Source organism: Hemiscyllium ocellatum, chromosome 48 (assembly GCF_020745735.1).
Source record: "Hemiscyllium ocellatum isolate sHemOce1 chromosome 48, sHemOce1.pat.X.cur, whole genome shotgun sequence".
Lineage (NCBI taxonomy): Eukaryota > Metazoa > Chordata > Chondrichthyes > Orectolobiformes > Hemiscylliidae > Hemiscyllium > Hemiscyllium ocellatum.
This window is the reverse complement of record NC_083448.1, coordinates 5886087-5906025: the sequence shown is the minus strand read 5'-3', so window position 1 is coordinate 5906025 and position 19939 is coordinate 5886087. Positions and strand designations below refer to the sequence as shown.

The following is a 19939-nucleotide window of genomic DNA, read 5'->3' as shown; positions in this document are numbered from 1 at the left end:
GAGGAAGAAAGTATCAGAGGATAGGAAGGGGCAAAGGGTGAGGTCAGAGAAGAGTTGAGGTGTTGCTGTTCAGTAGATGGAGGGCAACGTGCACAGGGCCGGAGTGCGTGTGGGAAAGAGAGAAGAGGATACATCACCTCAATCGTGCTCAACTGCAGCTGCGGTCTGACTCCCAGGGGCACCATGTACGATTCGGAGTCTCTCATTGGCGGTCGCGGAGGTAAATTCTGATCCCCATCCTGAGCAATCACAATACAAAGGAAGTCCGACATCATAATGACACAAGGCTGACTGGTCCGCCATCTAAAACCTTCCCCCTGAACTTTTGTTTCTGCAACACGGTGCCCCATTGCTTTTGCTTGGTTCAATGATTATCCCAATCACGACTCATGGAGTGACATGGAGTTACTTCACTGTAAACATAACCAGGGCCCCCCCTTCACTTTCCTCCCAATCCGGGTTTGCCGGAAGCCCTGGCATTCCAACCCTGAGGAAGCCCTGATCCTTCTTCCTATTGAATACTAAGATGTATGGAAATCTGAAATGGAAACGGGACGGCACGGTGACTCAGTGGTTAGCACTGCTGCCTCACGACGCTACGGACCCGGTTTCGATTCCTGCCTCGGGTGACTGTCTGTGTGGAGTTTGCACATTCTCCCCCGTGCCAGCGTGGGTTTCCTCCAGGTGCTCCAGTTTCCTCCCACAGTCCAAAGATGTGTAAGTCAGGGTGTATTGGCCATGGGAAATTGCCCATAGTGTTCAGGGATGTGCAGGTTAGGGTGGATTGGCCATGCTAAATTACCCATAGTTCAAAGTTTGTGAGAAGATTTGTAGCTTGGGTGCTCGTTGTTGTGGTTCTGTTCGCCGAGCTGGGAATTTGTGTTGCAGACGTTTTGTCCCCTGTCTTGGTGACATCCTCAGTGCTTGGGAGCCTCCTGTGAAGCGCTTCTGTGATGTTTCCTCTGGCATTTATAGTGATTTGTACCTGCCGCTTCTGGTTGTCAGTTCCAGCTGTCCGCTGCAGTGGTCGGTATATTGGGTCCAGGTCGATGTGCTTATTGGTTGAATCTGTGGATGAGTGCCATGCCTCTAGGAATTCCCTGGCTGTTCTCTGTTTGGCTTGTCCTATAATAGTAGTTTGTCCCAGTCAAATTCATGTTGCTGGTCATCGGAGTGCGTGGCTATTCAGGATAGCTGGTCGTGTCGTTTCGTGGCTAGTTGGTGTTCATGGATGCGGACCGTTAGCTGTCTTCCTCTTTGTCCTATGTAGTGTTTTGTGCAGTCCTTGCATGGGATTTTGTACACGACATTGGTTTTGCTCATGTTGGGTATCGGGTCCTCTATCCTGGTGAGTTGTTGTCTGAGAGTGGCTGTTGGTTTGTGTGCTGTTATGAGTCCTAGTGGTCGCAGTAGTCTGGCTGTCAGTTTGGAAATGCTCTTGATGTATGGTAGTGTGGCTGGTCCTTTGGGTTGTGGCATGTCCTCATTCCGTTGTCTTTCCCTTAGGCATCTGTTGATGAAATTGCACGGGTATCCGTTTTTGGCGAAAACTTTGTACAGGTGTTCTTCTTCCTCTTTTTGCATTCCTGGTGTACTGCAGTATGTTGTGGCCCTTTTGAACAGTATCTTGATGCAACTTCTTTTGTGTGTGTTGGGGTGGTTGCTTTCGTAGTTTAGGACTTGGTCTGTGTGTGTGGCTTTCCTGTATACCTTTGTGGTGAATTCTCCGTTCGGTGTTCTCTGTGCCATCACGTCTAGGAATCGGAGTTGGTTGTCCTTTTCTTCCTCACTAGTGAATCGGGTTCCTGTGAGTGCGGCGTTGATGATCCGATGTGTGTTCTCTATTTCTCTGTTTTTAATTATTACAAAGGTATCATCTATATATCTGACCCAGAGTTTGGGTTGAATTTGCGGTAAGACTGTTTGTTCTAACCTTTGCATTACCGCTTCTGCTTTGAGTCCAGAGGTGGGTGAGCCCATGGGTGTGCCCTTGATTTGTTCATATATTTGGTTGTTGAATGTGAAGTGTGTTGTGAGGCACAGGTCCAGTAGTTTGAGTATGAAGTCTTTGTTGATAGGTTCCCCGTCTTGTTGTCTGTTCTGTATGTCCAGCAGGTTGGCTATTGTTTCTCTGGCTAGGGTTTTGTTGATAGAGGTGAACAGTGCCGTTACATCGAATGAGACCATAGTTTCTTCCTTGTCTGTGTGTATATTTCTGATGATGTCCAAGAATTCCTGTGTTGACTGTATAGAGTGTCTGGATCCATTGATCAAGTGTTTCAGTTTCTGCTGTAGTTCTTTAGCCAGTTTGTGTGATGGTGTCCCTGCTGGTGATACTATGGGTCTGAGTGGGATGTTTGGTTTGTGCACTTTAGGTAGTCCATAGAATCTGGGGGTGTTGTTGCTTTTAGGTTTCATTCTCTGTAGGTCATACCTGGTTATCTGACCATTTTTTGTAGGTTCCTCAGTGTGTTGTTTATCCTATTGGTGAGCTGTGGGGTGGGGTCAAACTCCCTCTTTTGGTAGGTGTTGGTATCTGCAAGTAGTTGTTATGCTTTTTTGGATGTAGTCTGCTTTGTCCAAAAGAGAGAGTTTGATCCCACCCCACAGCTCACCAACAGGATAAACAACACACTAAGGAACCTACAAAAAAATGGACAGATAACCAGGTTTGACCTACAGAGAATGAAACCTGAAAGCAACAACACCCCCAGATTCTATGGACTACCTAAAGTGCACAAACCAAACATCCCACTCAGACCCATAGTATTACTACCAGGGACACCATCACACAAACTGGCTAAAGAACTACAGCAGAAACTGAAACACTTGATCAACGGATCCAGACACTCTATACAGTCAACACAGGAATTCTTGGACATCATCAGAAATGTACACACAGACAAGGAAGAAACCATGGTCTCATTCGATGTAACAGCACTGTTCACCTCTATCGACAAAACCCTAGCCAGAGAAACAATAGCCAACCTGCTGGACATACAGAACAGACAACAAGACGGGGAACCTATCAACAAAGACTTCATACTCAAACTACTGGACCTGTGCCTCACAACACACTTCACATTCAACAACCAAATATATGAACAAATCAACGGCACACCCATGGGCTCACCCATCTCTGGACTCATAGCAGAAGCGGTAATGCAAAGGTTAGAACAAACAGTCTTACCGCAAATTCAACCCAAACTCTGGGTCAGAAATATAGATGATACCTTTGTAATCATTAAAAACAGAGAAATAGAGAACACACAACGGATCATCAACGCCGCACTCACAGGAATCCGATTCACTAGTGAGGAAGGAAAGGACAACCAACTCCCATTCCTAGATGTGATGGTACAGAGAACACCAAACGGAGAATTCAGCACAAAGGTATACAGGAGAGCCACACACACAGACCAAGTCCTAAACTACGAAAGCAACCACCCCAACACACACAAAAGAAGTTGCATCAAGATACTGTTCAAAAGGGCCACAACACACTGCAGTACACCAGGAATGCAAAAAGAGGAAGAAGAACACCGAGACAATGTTTTCGCCAAAAACGGATACCCACGTAATTTCATCAACAGATGCCTAAGGGAAAGACAACGGAACAAGGACATGCCACAACCCAAAGGACCAGCCACACTACCATACATCAAGAGCATTTCCGAACTGACAACCAGACTACTGCGACCACTAGGACTCATAACAGCACACAAACCAACAGCCACTCTCAGACAACAACTCACCAGGGCGAAGGACCTGATACCCAACATGAGCAAAACCAATGTCGTGTACAAAATCCCATGCAAGGACTACACAAAACACTACATAGGACAAACAGGAAGACAGCTAACGGTCCGCATCCATGAACACCAACTAGCCACGAAACGACACGACCAGCTATCATGGAGTTAAGGGTCTTGTGAGGGAGCCGTGGTTTAATAAGGAATTGGAATCCCTTGTGAAAGGGAAGAAGGTGGCATATGTAAAGATGAGGCGTGAAGGTTCAGTTGGGGCGATTGAGAGTTATAAGGTAGCCAGGAAGGATCTAAAGAGAGAGCTAAGAGCAGCGAGAAGGGGACATGAAAAGTCCTTAGCTGGTAGGATTAGGGAAAATCCAAAGGCTTTCTATAGGTATGTCAGGAATAAAAGGATGACTAGGGTAGGTATCGGTCCAGTCAAGGATAGTAGTGGGAAGTTGTGTGTGGAGGCGGAGGAGATTGGAGAGACACTAAATTAATACTTTTCGTCAGTATTCACTCAGGAACAGGACACTGTTGCTGGTGTGAATATTGAGTCACAAGTGATTAGAATGGATGGCATTGAGGTATGTAGGGAAGAGGTCTGGGGAATACATGAAAGGATGAAAATAGATAAGTCTCCTGGGCCTGATGGCATTTATCCTAGGATCCTCTGGGAAGCTAGGGAGGAGATAGCCGAGCCATTGGCCTGGATTTTTATGTTGTCATTGTCAACGGGAATAGTACCAGAAGACTGGAGGATAGCGAATGTGGTCCCCTTGTTCAAGAAAGGGAGTAGGGATAGCCCGAGTAACTATAGGCCAGTGAGTCTCACTTCTGTTGTGGGCAAAGTCTTAGAGAGAATGGTAAGGGATAAGATTTATGAACATCTGGATAGGAATAACGTGATCAAGGATAGTCAGCATGGTTTTGTGAAGGGCAGATCGTGCCTCACAAACCTTATTGAGTTCTTTGAGCAGGTGACTAAGGAGGTGGACGAGGGTAAAGCAGTAGATGTTGTGTATATGGATTTTAGTAAGGCGTTCGATAAGGTACCCCATGGTAGGCTAATGCAAAAACTACGGAGGTATGGCATTGAGGGTGCATTAGAGGTTTGGATTAGAAATTGGCTGGCTGGAAGGAGACAGAGGGTAGTAGTTGATGGTATAGGTTCACTATCACTACCATCACTGATGGTATAGGTACACTAGCGGTGTACCTCAAGGATCTGTTTTGGGACCATTGCTTTTTGTTATCTTTATAAATGATCTAGAGGAGGGGCTTGAAAGCTGGGTGAGTAAGTTTGCGGATGACACAAAAGTTGGTGGAGTTGTGGATAGTGAGGAAGGATGTGGCAGGTTACAGCGGGATATAGATAAGTTGCAAAGCTGGGCAGAAAGGTGGCACATGGAATTCAATGTAGCTAAGTGTGAAGTCATTCACTTTGGTAGGAGTAACAAGAAGATGGATTACTGGGCTAATGGCAGGCTACTTGGTAGTGTGGATGAGCAGAGGGATCTTGGTGTCCATGTACACAGATCTCTGAAAGTTGCCACCCAGGTAAATAGTGCTGTGAGGAAGGCATATGGTGTACTGGGCTTTACTGGCAGAGGAATTGAGTTCTGGAGTCCTGAGGTCATGTTGCAGTTGTATAAGACTCTGGTGTGGCCTCATCTGGAGTATTGTGTGCAGTTTTGGTCGCCATACTATAGGAAGGATGTGGAGGCATTGGAACGAGTGCAGAGGAGGTTTACCAGGATGTTGCCTGGTATGGTAGGAAAATCTTATGAGGAAAGACTGAGGCACTTGGGGCTGTTCTCATTGGAGAAAAGAAGGTTTAGGGGAGAATTGATAGAGGTGTACAAGATGATTAGGGGTTTAGATAGGGTAGACACTGAGAACCTTTTACCGCTAATGGAGTCAGCTGTTACAAGGGGACACAGCTTTAAATTAAGGGGTGGAAGGTATAGGACAGATGTTAGGGGTAGATTCTTTACACAGCGGGTTGAGAGTTCATGGAATGCCCTGCCAGTAGCAGTGGTGGACTCTCCCTCTTTATGGTCATTTAAGCGGGCATTGGATAGGCATTTGGAAGTTATTGGGCTAGTGTAGGTTAGGTAGGATTCGGTCGGCGCAACATTGAGGGCCGAAGGGCCTGTACTGCGCTGTATTTTTCTATGTTCTATGTTATATCCTTAGTAGCCACACACGCAGATGACAAGCAACATGAATTCGACTGGGACAATACTACTATTATAGGACAAGCCAAACAGAGAACAGCCAGGGAATTACTCGAGGCATGGCACTCATCTACAGATTCAACCAATAAGCACATCCACCTGGACCCAATATACTGGCCACTGCAGCGGACAGCTGGAACTGACAACCGGAAGCGCCAGATTCAAACTACTACAAATGCCAGAGGAAAGAACACAGTATCGCTTCACAGGAGGCTCCCACGCACTGAGGACGACACCTCGACAGGGGACGAGACGTCTGCAACACAAATTCCCAGCTCGGCGAACAGAACCACAACAATTACCCATAGTGCTCAGGGATGTGCAGGTTAGGGTGGATTGGCCATGCTAAATTGCCCATAGTGTTAAGTGCATGAGTCAGGGGGGAATGGGTCTAGGTGGGTTACTCTTCGGAGGGTTGGTGTGGACCTGTCAGGTTGAAGGGCCTGTTTCCACACTGTAGGGACTCTCATCTCTCATCTAAAAGTTTGAGTTGAATAGTTTTTGGGAAGGTGTGGTAGTGTTTGGGGGGGGGCGGGGGAAGGGGAGTTCATGGACTGAAGAGATGGAAAGCAGGAGCGACTGAGTGAGGAATGAGTTCATCGTCCAGGGTCAAAGGGAAGGGAGATAGGGTGAGAAACAAGGGACATGCTGAGAACCAGTGAGCTGCTAACTGTGACAGGATTCAAGCTCACTTCAGCACGAAAACAAAAAGGAAGAGACAAGCCGAAACAAGCAAAGGACGCACAACGGCGAAAGATTATCCTCTCAAATTATTGACTCAGAGGGGTTACGGTGGCTTCGTCATTGGATACTTCTGAAGCAGCGATAGACAAGCTTTTGGGGGTCACAACATATCGAGGAACAGGGGAGTAAGTTGAAAATGTGGACGAGGAGCAGAAATAGGCCCTTCGGCCCCTCAAGCCGGTCCTGCTGTTCAATAAGATCGTGGATGACCTGTTTGTGTTTCAAATTCCACTTTCCCATGGAAGCCCAATGGCCGTCCATTCCTTTGTCTGTCTATAGAAGGTCAGCCATCATTGTACCAAGTGGGGCGGCAGGCTCCAGCGCCCAAGTCCGCGTCCACCCCTGCTCTGGTTGTTTTGCTGCTATCCCTGCCACAAGTGCGGATTGGCCTGGCTGAGTCTGACAGATCTCTACCCCCCCAAGCTGAGAGAATGCCAAGAAAAACACCCGATCCTGTTAGCTTCTGGCCCAGAGCCGATCAGCACAGGAGGAGGCCACTCAGCCATCACTTTGCCAGCTTTATCTGACTGGTCTCACTCTCCATTGCCTTTCCCTGTCACCTTGCAAACTTTTACCTTTCAAGTACTGATCCAATTCTCTTTCTGAATGTTATCCACTGAATCTGCTTCCAAAAGCTTTTCAGGCAGCACATTCACAGATCACAGAAGCCCTACAGTGTGTCAGCAGGCTGATCAGCCTATCGAGTCCACACCGACCTTCTGAAGAGCATCCCAACCAGACGCAACCCTCTGCCCTTGTAACCCGGCATTCCCCACCCAGCTTGCACATCTCTGGACTGTGGGAGGAAACCTGGACGAAACCCACGCAGACATAGGGTGGGGGGGGGGAAAGAACATGCAAACTCCACACAGACAGTCGCCCAAGGCTGGAATCGAGTCCGGGTCGCTGGCGCTGTGACAGAGCTGGGCTAACCACTGAGCCAGGTCAGAGTTCAATAGTGTGGGTGCTGGGAAAGCACGGCCGGTCAGGCAGCGTCCAAGGAGCAGGAAAGTTGACGTTTTGAGCATCGGCCCATTATAAGTCAACCTCACCCTCGACACGCCTAAATCTCAACCCCAGGACTCTCAGCCCATTATGTTAAATCCTCGAACCCCTGGCTACCGACTCCCCTGCCACTGGGAAATGCTTCACTTTCATTCCAAAGCCTTCAGGGTTCAGAATGCTATACTCAATCCCAGCTTAGGCTTCACTGCTTGCATGAGACTCGACATCGGGTTGGCAAAAATCAAGTTAGCGATCGAGTCGCTCAGGACACGCACTTCGAACAAGGTAAGAAAACTCAATTACTCTCTGCTTCATGAGTAGTTCAAAGGAAACCAGCAACTCGCCACTGAACCGTTCTCCCCGGAAGACAGGATGCCACTGGAGAGCAGAGACATACTGCGCTGTTGAGTCCAGTCTCACGCTCGGGAAGCACAGCGCAGCACCCAAATATTCGTGTTTGCTCTGTCAAAACAGAGGGGGAAACATCAGCACTTCTCCCCGTTCGCCCCAACACCACTTTACTCAGAGCACCAGTCAGTTCCATGGTCCAAACAGGAGACGGGATCAAGTCACTCGGTGAGGGATGAACTCGAACAAGGGTCAAAGAAAATTTACAGCCCAGCTCTTCGGCCCTTCAAGCCTGAGCCGATCCAAATCCACTGTCTAAACCTGTCGGCCAATTCCTAAGCATCTGTATCCCTCTGCTCCCCACCTCCTCATGTCCAGACGCATCTTAAATGAATCTCCTGTGCCTGCCTCTCCCACCTCTGCTGGCAAAGTGTTCCAGACACCCACCACCCTCTGTGTGAAGTACTTGCCGCGTGTATCCCCCTTAAACTTCCCACCTCTCACCTTGAAAGCGTGACCTCTCATTATTGAATCCTTCACCCTGGGAAAAAGCTTGTCTCTATCCACCCTGTCTATACCCTTCATGATGTTGTAAACCTCAATCAGGTCCCCCCACAATCTCCTTTTTTCTAATGAAAACAAACCTAACCTACTCAACCTCTCTTCATAGCGAGCACCTTCCATTCTAGGCAACATCCCTCGTAAACCTTCTCTGTTACCCTCTCCAAAGCGTCCACATCCTTTTGGTAATGTGGCGCCCAGAACTGTACACAGTATTCTAAATGCGGCCGAACCAATATCTTGTACAATTTTAAAATGACTTGCCAGCTCTTATACTCGATACCCCGTCCAATGAAGGCAAACATACTATATGCCTTCTTGACCACTCTATCCACCTGTGCAGCAACCTTCAGGGTACAACTCAAGGGCTGAGTTTGAATCCCACAGAAGGGGCTGTTAGACTTTAAACAGAATTCATGAATAATTCTGGAATAAAATTATCGAATCTCATTAAGAGCAATCACAACCTGTTGGATTGCTGTAAAAACCAATCTGGCTCACTGGTACCATTCAGGGAAGGAAGTCTAGCATCCTCACAGGACGTGACCGAGACGCTGTCATCCCATCAATCAGAGTCAGAGAGTCATACAGCACAGAAACAGACCCTTCAGCCCATCCAGTCCATGCTGATCATAATCCCAAAGCAAACTAGTCCCCCCAACGCCTGCGTTTGACCCATATCCCTTCAAACCTTTCCTATTCATGTACATATCCAAACGCCTTTTTAATGTTCTAACTGTACTTGCATTTACCACTTCCTCTGGGAGTTCATTCGCTCACTTTAATAATATGCCCTGAGTCTTGAAATGCCCCACCCCAGGGAAAAGATATCTGCCATTCATCTTACATGTGCCCCTCTTGATTTTATAAACCTCTACAAAGGTCACCTCCCAATCTCCTGTGCTCCAGTGAAACAAGTCCCAGCCTGTCCAGCCTCTCTAACTCAAACCCTCCATTCCCAGCACCATTCAGGTCAATCTCTTCTGAACCCTGTCCGGTTTAATAGCATCCTTCCTACAGCAGGGCGACCAGAACTGAACACAGTCCCCCAGAAGAGGCCTCACCAAAGTTCTGAACATAATGTCCCAACTCCTATACTCAACGGTCTGAGCAGTGCAGCCAAGTGTGCTGAACATCTCCTTAACCACCCTGTCAATATGGGATGCAAACTTGAAGGAGTTACCTACTTCAATCTCTCGGTCTCTCTGTTCTACAACACGACCAAAGGCCCTACTTTCGATTGTCTAAGTCTTGCCTTTGCTTGTTTCATCATTGATCACACTTATCCAAACTAAACTCCATCTGTCACTCTTCAGCCCATTGACCCCTTTGATCAAGATCTCTTTGTCATCTTCCATAACCTTCTTCACTGTCCATTCTCCCACTCATCTTGCAAACTTAGTCACCATGCTTCCTCGATGTTCGTTTATATAAATGACAAATAAAAAATGGACCCATCAGCAACCCCTGCTTGGCCAAGAACAGAAGAACTTCTCTGCCAATGGGCTAGCACAGACATTGCTGGGCTGAGTGGCTTTCTACAGTCTGCAGAATATTCTCGACCACAATGTTTGCAGACACTGTGGCACACTGGCATGTCGTCGGAGCTATCTTAATGCATGGGACCCTGATTTTACAGACAAAAAGATCATATATCCACACCGTGCCTGCTTCAATTCAACACAATCGGTGGCAGCCATTCTCGAGGCAGGGTAATGTCTTGATCACCCAGTCCAACTGCCTGGTTCACAATGTAAGTAAAGCCTGGCAGTTAACTGTCACTCATCATGAACTGGTAATGATCCACGAGGAGGTTTTGAACTACTTGCAACATTCAAAAGGCATGAATGGAAGGGGAATGAATATGAATATGAATAGGAAGGGTTTGGAGGGGTATGGGCCGGGTGCTGGCAGGTGGGACTAGATTGGGTTGGGATATCTGGTCGGCATGGATGGGTTGGACCGAAGGGTCTGTTTCCATGCTGTACATCTCCATGGCTCTATAATCAGGGTCCACATATGAGCCAATCAGTGTTCTCCTCTCATTTGGCATCAATGTTGAGTCACCCATGAATTGGTGTTAATACGAATTGTCCTGAGGAGCGCAAGATGGAAGGTTTTGATAAAATATTTGCTGTTCAGCAAAACTGAAGTTCTGCATCACAAGACGACAAAATGCCAACTTTCTCAAGGAAGGAATAACCAGTAAATTGGGGCGTTGGAGGGAGGGGGAAGCGAGGCGGATGAGAACATGCTTCGGAAACAGACCAGGGCAGCACATGGTATCACTCTGCTGTTGTTGGATAGTGTCACATTGCCCAGCAGACTGCTCGCCCAGATGGACCAGATGGCTCTCAGCTCCAATGAATGGGACAAGGGAAATAACACAAGCACAAGGTCACAGATTAGACCAAAGCATGGCTGGGATTTGTAATTTCAGAAAGAAAGGCCCCCCGCCGCCCAGTGCGACTTACTGCACGATTACTGTCAAAGACTTCCAGCGTGACAAAAGGTGGGCACTCAACGACTTCCCTCAGATTGCCGTAGATTTCCACCTCCTCGAAAATCAGCGTCTGGTCCCAGATCGGGTTCAGAGTCCCTCTGATAATGTCCGTGCGTTTGCTCTGGTGCAGGAGTGACACTTGAATGTAAGGGTCTGAAACAAAAGGAGAAATTATTCAATGAAAGGCCAGAGCCCTGGGTACGGGTGCATGCAGTGACAATGATACGTCTGACCAGAAGCACCATGGAGTCAGAATCACGAAGCATGACCCTGTTTTGCAGCAGGAGAGACTGACAGAATCGAATCCTGGATCACACTCACTAAGGCCACTTCCTGCCAATACAGGTGTCACTTCCAGGACAGCCCGGGGTTAGATACAGAGTAAACGTCCCTCGACACTGTCCCCCATCAAACACTCCCAGGACAGGGACAGCACGGGTAGATACAGAGTAAAGCTCCCTCCACACTGTCCCCATCAAACACTCTCAGGACAGGGACAGCACAGGGTTAGATACAGAGGAAAGCTCTCTCTCTACACTGTCCCCCCATCGAACACTCCCAGGACAGCATCAGCACAGGGTTAGATACAGAGTAAAGCTCTCTCTACACTGTCCCCCTCATCAAACAATCCCAAGACACGGACAGCACGGGGTTAGACACAGAGTAAAGCTCCGTCAACACTGTCCCCATCAAACACTCCCAGGACAGGGACAGCACAGGGTTAGATACAGAGTAATGCTTCCTCTACACTGTCCCCATCAAACACTCCCAGGACAGGGACAGCACAGGGTTAGATACAGAGTAAAGCTCCCTCCACACTGTCTCCATCAAATACTCCCAGGACAGGGACAGCACGGGGTTAGATACAGAGTAAAGCTCTCTCTACACTGTCCTCCATCAAACACTCCCAGGACAGGGACAGCACGGGGTTAGATACAGAGTAAAGCTCTCTCTACACTGTCCTCCATCAAACACTCCCAGGACAGGGACAGCACGGGGTTAGATACAAAGTAAAGCTCCGTCTACACTGTCCCCATCAAACATTCCCAGGAGAGGGACAGCACGGGGTTAGATACAGAGTAATGCTCCCTCTACACTGTCCCCCCATCAAACACTCCCAGGACAGGGACAGCACGGGGTTAGATACAGAGAAAGCTCTCTCTACACTGTCCCCCGTCAAACACTCCCAGGACAGGGACAGCACAGGGTTAGATACAGAGTAAAGCTCTCTCTACACTGTCCTCCCATCAAACACTCCCAGGACAGGGACAGCACAGGGTTAGATACAGAGTAAAGCTCTCTCTACACTGTCCCCCCATCAAACACCCCCAGGACAGGGACAGCACAGGGTTAGATACAGAGTAAAGCTCTCTCTACACTGTCCCCCCATCAAACACTCCCAGGACAGGGACAGCACAGGGTTAGATACAGAGTAAAGCTCTCTCTACACTGTCCCCCCATCAAACACTCCCAGGACAGGGACAGCACAGGGTTAGATACAGAGTAAAGCTCTCTCTACACTGTCCCCCCATCAAACACTCCCAGGACAGGACAGCACAGGGTTAGATACAGAGTAAAGCTCTCTCTACACTGTCCCCCCATCAAACACCCCCAGGACAGGGACAGCACAGGGTTAGACACAGAGAAAAGCTCTCTCTACATTGTCCCCCGTCAAACACTCCCAGGACAGGGACAGCACAGGGTTAGATACAGAGTAAAGCTCCCTCTACACTGTCCCCCCATCAAACACTCCCAGGACAGGGACAGCACAGGGTTAGATACAGAGTAAAGCTCTCTCTACACTGTCCCCCATCAAACACTCCCAGGACAGGGACAGCACGGGGTTAGGTACAGAGTAAAGCTCTCTCTACACTGTCCCCCATCAAACACTCCCAGGACAGGGACAGCACAGGGTTAGATACAGAGTAAAGCTCTCTCTACACTGTCCCCCATCAAACACTCCCAGGACAGGGACAGCACAGGGTTAGATACAGAGTAAAGCTCTCTCTACACTGTCCCCCCCATCAAACACACCCCAGGACAGGGACAGCTCAGGGTTAGATACAGAGTAAAGCTCTCTCTACACTGTCCCCCCCATCAAACACCCCCAGGACAGGGACAGAACAGGGTTAGATACAGAGTAAAGCTCCCTCTACACTGTCCCCCCCATCACACACTCCCAGGACAGGGACAGCACGGGGTTAGATACAGTGTAAAGCTCCCTCTACACTGTCCCCCCATCACACACTCCCAGGACAGGGACAGCATGGGGTTAGATACAGAGTAAAGCTCCCTCTACACTGTCCCCCCATCAAACACCCCCAGGACAGGGACAGCACGGGGTTAGATACAGAGTAAAGCTCCCTCTACACTGTCCCCACATCAAACACTCCCAGGACAGGGACAGCACGGGGTTAGATACAGAGTAAAGGTTCCTGACGCAGTCTCCATACAAAACCAGGACAGGTAAACCCTGGGGTTGGATACAAAGCATTCACGAGCACAATCCTGCTCTACATGTGGACCGCCGGCACATCCGACTGCACACAGATCCAAGAACGTATACCTTGTCAACATACTAACCTGCAGAGCTGCTGATATCGGTGGGGAGCAAACCTCTTGCCTGATAAACGTAGCCACGAAACTGGAAGGCATTGGGTGCTGTGCAACGGAAGAGAAGATGATGGAACGGATCAAGAGAATTGCTAACCATTGTGCAAAAATGTTCACCCTCCCTCCTCACTGAGACCAACGGACCGATATCCTGCTCATGCTAGAACCACGCAATTACTCGTTGAGTCCTTCTGATCCCACCACGTTAAAGCAGGACACTCCAATGTATTATCACGGTTTGAACAAAGAATGTTTCTTTTCTTCACTATCACAGAATGGAGACACATGTTGTCAACACGACCTTTACCAGGACAAATGGCAAAGTTCACATGCCCACTACATTTTATACTGCACGGTTCTAATCGGTTTGCAAGTTCACTCTGACTGGCCACGTGTTGCCTGCAAAAATAATATTAACAACTTATGCTTTTTTTTGCAATTGCTGCAGGTTGGAGGGACCCTGCAGTTCCCTGTTGCTTTTGCCTCAGTCAGAGTATAAATTGTCGCCATCATTTGAAACTTGGCATTCACACATTTGTCCTGACAAGAATCGGCCACAAGGCGCCTCTCGGTTCAGTGAGATTCAGGTTTGGATTTCCCCTGAAGCTTCATCTGAAAACGGGAGTTGAATATTGTCATGTTGTAAATGTATATTCTCCGCCCCGAATGCCTCAGTCTCAAGACGACCGGAAATTTGCTGCTGAAGTGAATCTCAGAACTGGGGACGCAATCCGTGTGGATAAGGTAAGCAAAAGCTGGAGGGGAAAACAGGGAAAGGCCTGCATTTCCGGATCATCTTTCACCCCCAACTCAGGGCAGCCAATGAAGAATTCCACAAAGCGGAGTCCATGCTGTCTGGCAGGAAATGTGGCAGCCAGTTTGCATGCTGCAAGCTCCCACCAAAAGCAAGGACAACAATGACCGAATCGTTTGGTTTGGTCATGTCGACTGAGGGACAAATATTGACCGGGACGAACTTGCCCAGCTCTCCTTCAATGAGCATCACGGGACCTTTTACATTCTCTTGAGTGGACAGAGTGGGTCCAGTTTAATGTCACAGTGAAGCGACACTAAGTACAGCACTGGAGTGGTGAGAGTTCCACCGTTCTCGCAAACCACCTTAAACTTACAGTCCAGCATGCAGGATATAAAGGGCGCAGTCATCCCGTAAAGTTCCTGACGGCCAACAGACCTCTCCTGTTCCTCCAGATCCTCCAGGTCCACCTCACTGCTTTCCCGACACTAGAAAAGGTAACAGGCAGGCTCTCACACACAGCATTTCCTCAGCGAACACTCATCAACCCACCAATTCTCTGCCCAAATGTCCAGGCTGCTCTCACTCACTATCAGCTCACACTAATCAAGTGAAGCATCTCTGTGTTAGAGATTACAACCCGTTCTTAAACTTCAGGCAGCCTGTGGTAACACCGAGTACTGCTACGCCAGGTACAGAGCACAGTTAGAACCAGAGAAATGCACTGTCCTCCATCACACACTCCCAGGACAGAGACAGCACAGGGTTAGATACAGAGTAAATTTCCCTCTACACTGTCATCCATCAAACACTCCCAGGACAGGGACAGCACGGGGTTAGATACAGAGTAAGCGTCCCTCCAAACTGTCCCCCCATCAAACACTCCCAGGACAGAGACAGCACGGGGTTAGATACAGAGTAAAGCTCCTTTTATACTGTCCCCCATCAAACACTCCCAGGACAGGGACAGCACGGGGTTAAGTAGAGTAAAGCTCCCTCTACACTGTCACCCGATTGAACACTCCCAGGACAGGGACAGCACAGGGTTAGATACAGAGTAAAGCTCCCTCTACACTGTCCCCCATCAAACACTCCCAGGACAGGGACAGCACAGGGTTAGATACAAAGTAAAGCTCTCTCTACATTATCCCCATCAAACACCCCCAGGACAGGGACAGCTCGGGGTTGCATACATAGTAAAGCTCTCTCTGCACTGTCCCCATCAAACACTCCCAGGACAGGGACAGAACGGGATTAGATACAGAGTAAAGATCCGCCTACACTGTCCCCCATCAAACACTCCCAGAACAGGGACAGCACGAGATTTGACACAGAGTCAAGCTCCCCTCTACATTATTCCCATCAAACACTCCTAGATTAAAGACGCCTCTACTGTTTTCACGTGAAAGTGAAGTTCTCTCTACTTTGTCCCCATCAACCATTCCAAGGGAAGGTCCAATCAAGAGCAGGTACAGTTTTCAGAAATGTCAAGGAAAGGTAGCATGGATGACAGAAAGGTGAAGTAGTTGGTGCTGCTGCCTCACAGTGCCAGGGACCCGTGTTCTTTTCCACCCTGGGGTGACTGTCTGTGTGGAGTTTGCATATTCTCCCTGTTTCTGTGGGGTTTCCTCCCACACTCCAAAGTTGTACAGGTGAGGGTGGATTGGCCATGCTAAATTGTCCCGTAGTGTCCAGGCTAGGAAAGTGAGCCTTGAGAGATGCAGGGTGACAGGAGGTCTGGGAGGAATGCTCTTGAAAGGGTCGCTGTGGCCTGTTGCCACACTAAGATGTCGATGATTCTATGAAGCCACGTTATTACTTCATAATTCACTGGCAAGGCTTCAGGTGAAGGATTGTGTCCAAATCTTGGTGCTGGGGCGCTTGGGGATGCAAGTCAGGCACTGGATAGGATGCAGAGGGGACTCAACCCAGAATGGTACACAAAACCTTCCATTTACTGGTGGGCCCAAGAGCCTGCTTCCACCCTGCAGGGATTCGATCGTTTGGGGGTGAGAACGGAGAAGGTGGACTTTGATTCTCCTTCAAAAATAACCGCACCACCTGAATGGGTATTGGGGGCTGATTCTATAGCCACTTTCAGAAGGAAAGTTTGATAAATGCAGGCAATTTTCAGGGCAGTGGGGAAATGAATAACCGGATTGCGTTTTCAAGGGGTTGACACAGGCAATGGAGAGACTGAAAGACCTCCCTTTCCACGCGGTGCAAATCTATACCCGATCACTGCTCTGCAGTGCTATCGTAGCTGTCATCTGCGAACAACGAGTGTGGGTCAGTTTTTTGGCAAACCCCTCCTCTCTTCTGGTTGACAAGTTTCAGCTAATTTGGTCCCAAAGTACCGTTGAGCGAGTGACTGACCGCCTAACAGCACCGGGAAACATACCAAAGAGCCTTCCAGTCTGAAAATGGCCGCCGGGCCCATCTGCTCCTTGGGGGTTAGTCGTCGTCTCCAGCGCCGGCGGCGGTAAATGTCTCCCTTGTTCTGTTTTACATGGAATGTCCAGCCAAACAGAGGGGCATACTCCCAGCCATCCTGATCAATCTCTTCTCTCTGTGTGAGGAACGTCAGATCGTAAAGTGGAACGCCCATGTTTCAAGCAGTCATGGTGCGGCCCCGGGAATGCTCCTAAAAGGAAGGGCCTGACTGGTCTCACTCGATGTGAAGGCTTGAGGGTACACTGTTTTGATCAACTGAGGGCAATCACCATCTTAAAGTTAGAGTCAGGACACTTAGAAGAGAAATGAGAATGTTTGAAGGAGGGAATTCCAGAGCTTGGAGTCCAGGGGACTGACAGCACAACCGTCAAAGGTATGATTTAAGTCAGGATTGCTCCAGAGGCCATGAATGCAGATACATGGAGAGGAGTGTAGGGTCGGGAAGATGACAGAGCTCGGGAGGGAGTGTGGCTTCAGAGGAATTTGAGAATTTTAAAATCGAGGGGTCGTTGACTCGGAGCTTAGGGCAGGGGATGACAGGGGAAGTGGACGTGAACGTCAAAAGACAGGCCACAGAATTTTGAGTGACCTCGACAGAGTGTGGGAGACCAGGCAGGTGTGTTTTGGAATAGTCAAGTCGAGAGGGAATGGAGGCAGGGATGAGGGTGTTAGTCACAGGGGAGTTGGTGTTATGTGGGAAAGGCAGCAGCTAACGAAAGCACAGCAACCTCCCATCAACGATGGCATGATGACGACAAGGGGAGCTGGTTTATTTGGGGAAAATAGCTTCTTTCTGGAAATAAGCCAAGGGTCCCTCAATGAGGTGGGGGGAAATGGTTTAACGCTTCAAATGGCAGATGGGTTCCTCCAATAAAATCACTGGAACCCACTCCCCTCCATCCCCACAAACGTGGCATGCACCGACACCGTGACAGCCCACCTTCATCTGGCGAGAGCGATCAGGCTTCCTCATGCGCTCGCGCTTCCACCGTCGTCGCCGGTTTGTGTGGTAGGCTTTCTCCACGGGGTTCCAGTGCCCTGGCATCGTCTCTGGTGGAACAGCCTTTCCGTACTCCCATCCTGCAAAAATGGAGCAGAGCACACGTTGTGGTAATAGCCACCAAGTCGCCTTGGCTCCCCGAGGTGAGGAGCCAGCAACTGGAGAGGGGGCAGTGTCAAAGGGACTCACACCACAGACTTGGTGAGGGCCCCTGGAGTTGTAAACACTGCTGTAGTGTCAGGCACAGACAACTCCAACAAGCAGCAAGTATCCATGACCAGGTAGGCTGCTTCACTGACCAGCATGGTTGGGATAAATATTGGCCTCTCTTTGAAATAGTGCAGACACTGCTTTTACACTCACTTCACGGGGTATACTGGCTCTTTATATGAAAACCGACACCCTCAACTGGGCCATCGACTTTCACTGTTGTCTGACAGTGCAATGCTTCGTCAGTGCAGCTGCTCAGGATGCGCTGCACTGCAGCAACACAGACAGTGTGGCGCTCCGTCAGTACTGACGTTCCAACAGTGCGGCGCTCCCTTAGTACTGACGTTCCAACAGTGTGGCACTCCCCCAGCACTGACCCTATGACAGTGCTGCACTCCCTCAGTACTGACCCTCTGACAGTGTGGCACTCCCTCAGCACTGACCCTCTGACAGTGTGGCACTCCCTCAGTACTGACCCTCTGACAGTGCAGCACTCCCTCAGTACTGACCCTCTGACAGTGCAGCACTCCCTCAGTACTGACCCTCTGACAGTCGGCACTCCCTCAGCACTGACCCTCTGACAATGTGGCACTCCCTCAGTACTGACCCTCTGACAGTGCGGCACTCTCTCAGTACTGACCCTCCGACACTGTGGCACTCCCTCAGCACTGACCCTCTGACACTATCGCACTCCCTGAGCACTGACCCTCTGACAGTGCGGCACTCCCTCAGTACTGACCCCCGGACAGTGCGGCACTCTCTCAGTACTGACCCCCTGACAGTGTGTCCTTCCCTCAGCACTGACCTTCTGACAGAGCAGTACTCCCTCAGTACTGACCCTCTGACAGTGCGGCACTCCCTCAGTACTGACGTTCCAACAGTGAGACACTCCCTCAGCACTGACCCTCTGACAGTGTGGCTCTCCCTCAGCACTGACCCTCTGACAATGTGGCACTCCCTCAGTACTGACCCTCTGACAGCGCGGCACTCCCTCAGTCCTGACCCTCTGACAATGTGGCACTCTCTCCGCACTGACCCTCTGACAGCGCGGTTCTCCCTCAGCACTGAGCCTCCAGCAGTGTGGCATTCCCTCAGCACTGACCCTCTGACAGTGCGGCACTCCCTCAGTCCTGACCCTCTGACAATGTGGCATCCCTCCGCACTGACCCTCTGACAGTGCGGTTCTCCCTCAGCACTGAGCCTCCAGCAGTGCGGCACTCCCTCAGCACTGACCCTCTGACAGAGCGGTACTCACTCAGTACTGACCCTCTGACAATGCGGCACTCCCTCAGTACTGACCCTCTGACAGTGCGGCTCTCCCTCAGCACTGAGCCTCCGACAGTGCGGCATTCCCTTAGCACAGACCCTGTGACAATGCAACACTGACCCTGTGACAATGCAACACTCCTTTAGTCCTGACTCTCTGACAGTGCGGCTCTCCCTCAGCACTGACCCTCTGACAGTGCGGCTCTCCCTCAACACTGACCCTGTGACAGTGCAGCACTCCTTTAGTCCTGACTCTCCGACAGTGTGCTGTTGCCTCAGTGTTGAAATGGTATGCCTTCCTGGACCCTGTGTTCATTGACCTGTGTTAGAACATACACACGCAAAGTTCTAAATCAGAGCTGAAGTCTCATGCACAGCACACAGATGACAATTAGCATGCAGTCATAAGGAAGAGCATATGGGATGGGGTTCCTGAAGCCTTGAAGGACTGAGAGAGAAGGGCAGTTGAGCACTCAGTTTCCTGACCTTGAT

General features: G+C 49.5%; 1 protein-coding gene across 1 annotated transcript in view; it reads right to left on the bottom strand.

Moving 5' to 3' along the window:
* Positions 1 to 19939, bottom strand: part of LOC132836899 (myoferlin-like) — a 141436-nt gene that overhangs the window by 52653 nt on the left and 68844 nt on the right. Inside the window, exons 28-34 of the mRNA XM_060856466.1 lie at positions 17912 to 18051; positions 16919 to 17086; positions 14894 to 15005; positions 13734 to 13811; positions 11122 to 11303; positions 8042 to 8200; positions 138 to 239 (exon numbers count right to left, since the gene is read on the bottom strand). Coding sequence (XP_060712449.1) covers positions 138 to 239; positions 8042 to 8200; positions 11122 to 11303; positions 13734 to 13811; positions 14894 to 15005; positions 16919 to 17086; positions 17912 to 18051 — 941 coding nt within the window. The remainder of the gene's footprint in view (positions 1 to 137; positions 240 to 8041; positions 8201 to 11121; positions 11304 to 13733; positions 13812 to 14893; positions 15006 to 16918; positions 17087 to 17911; positions 18052 to 19939) is intronic.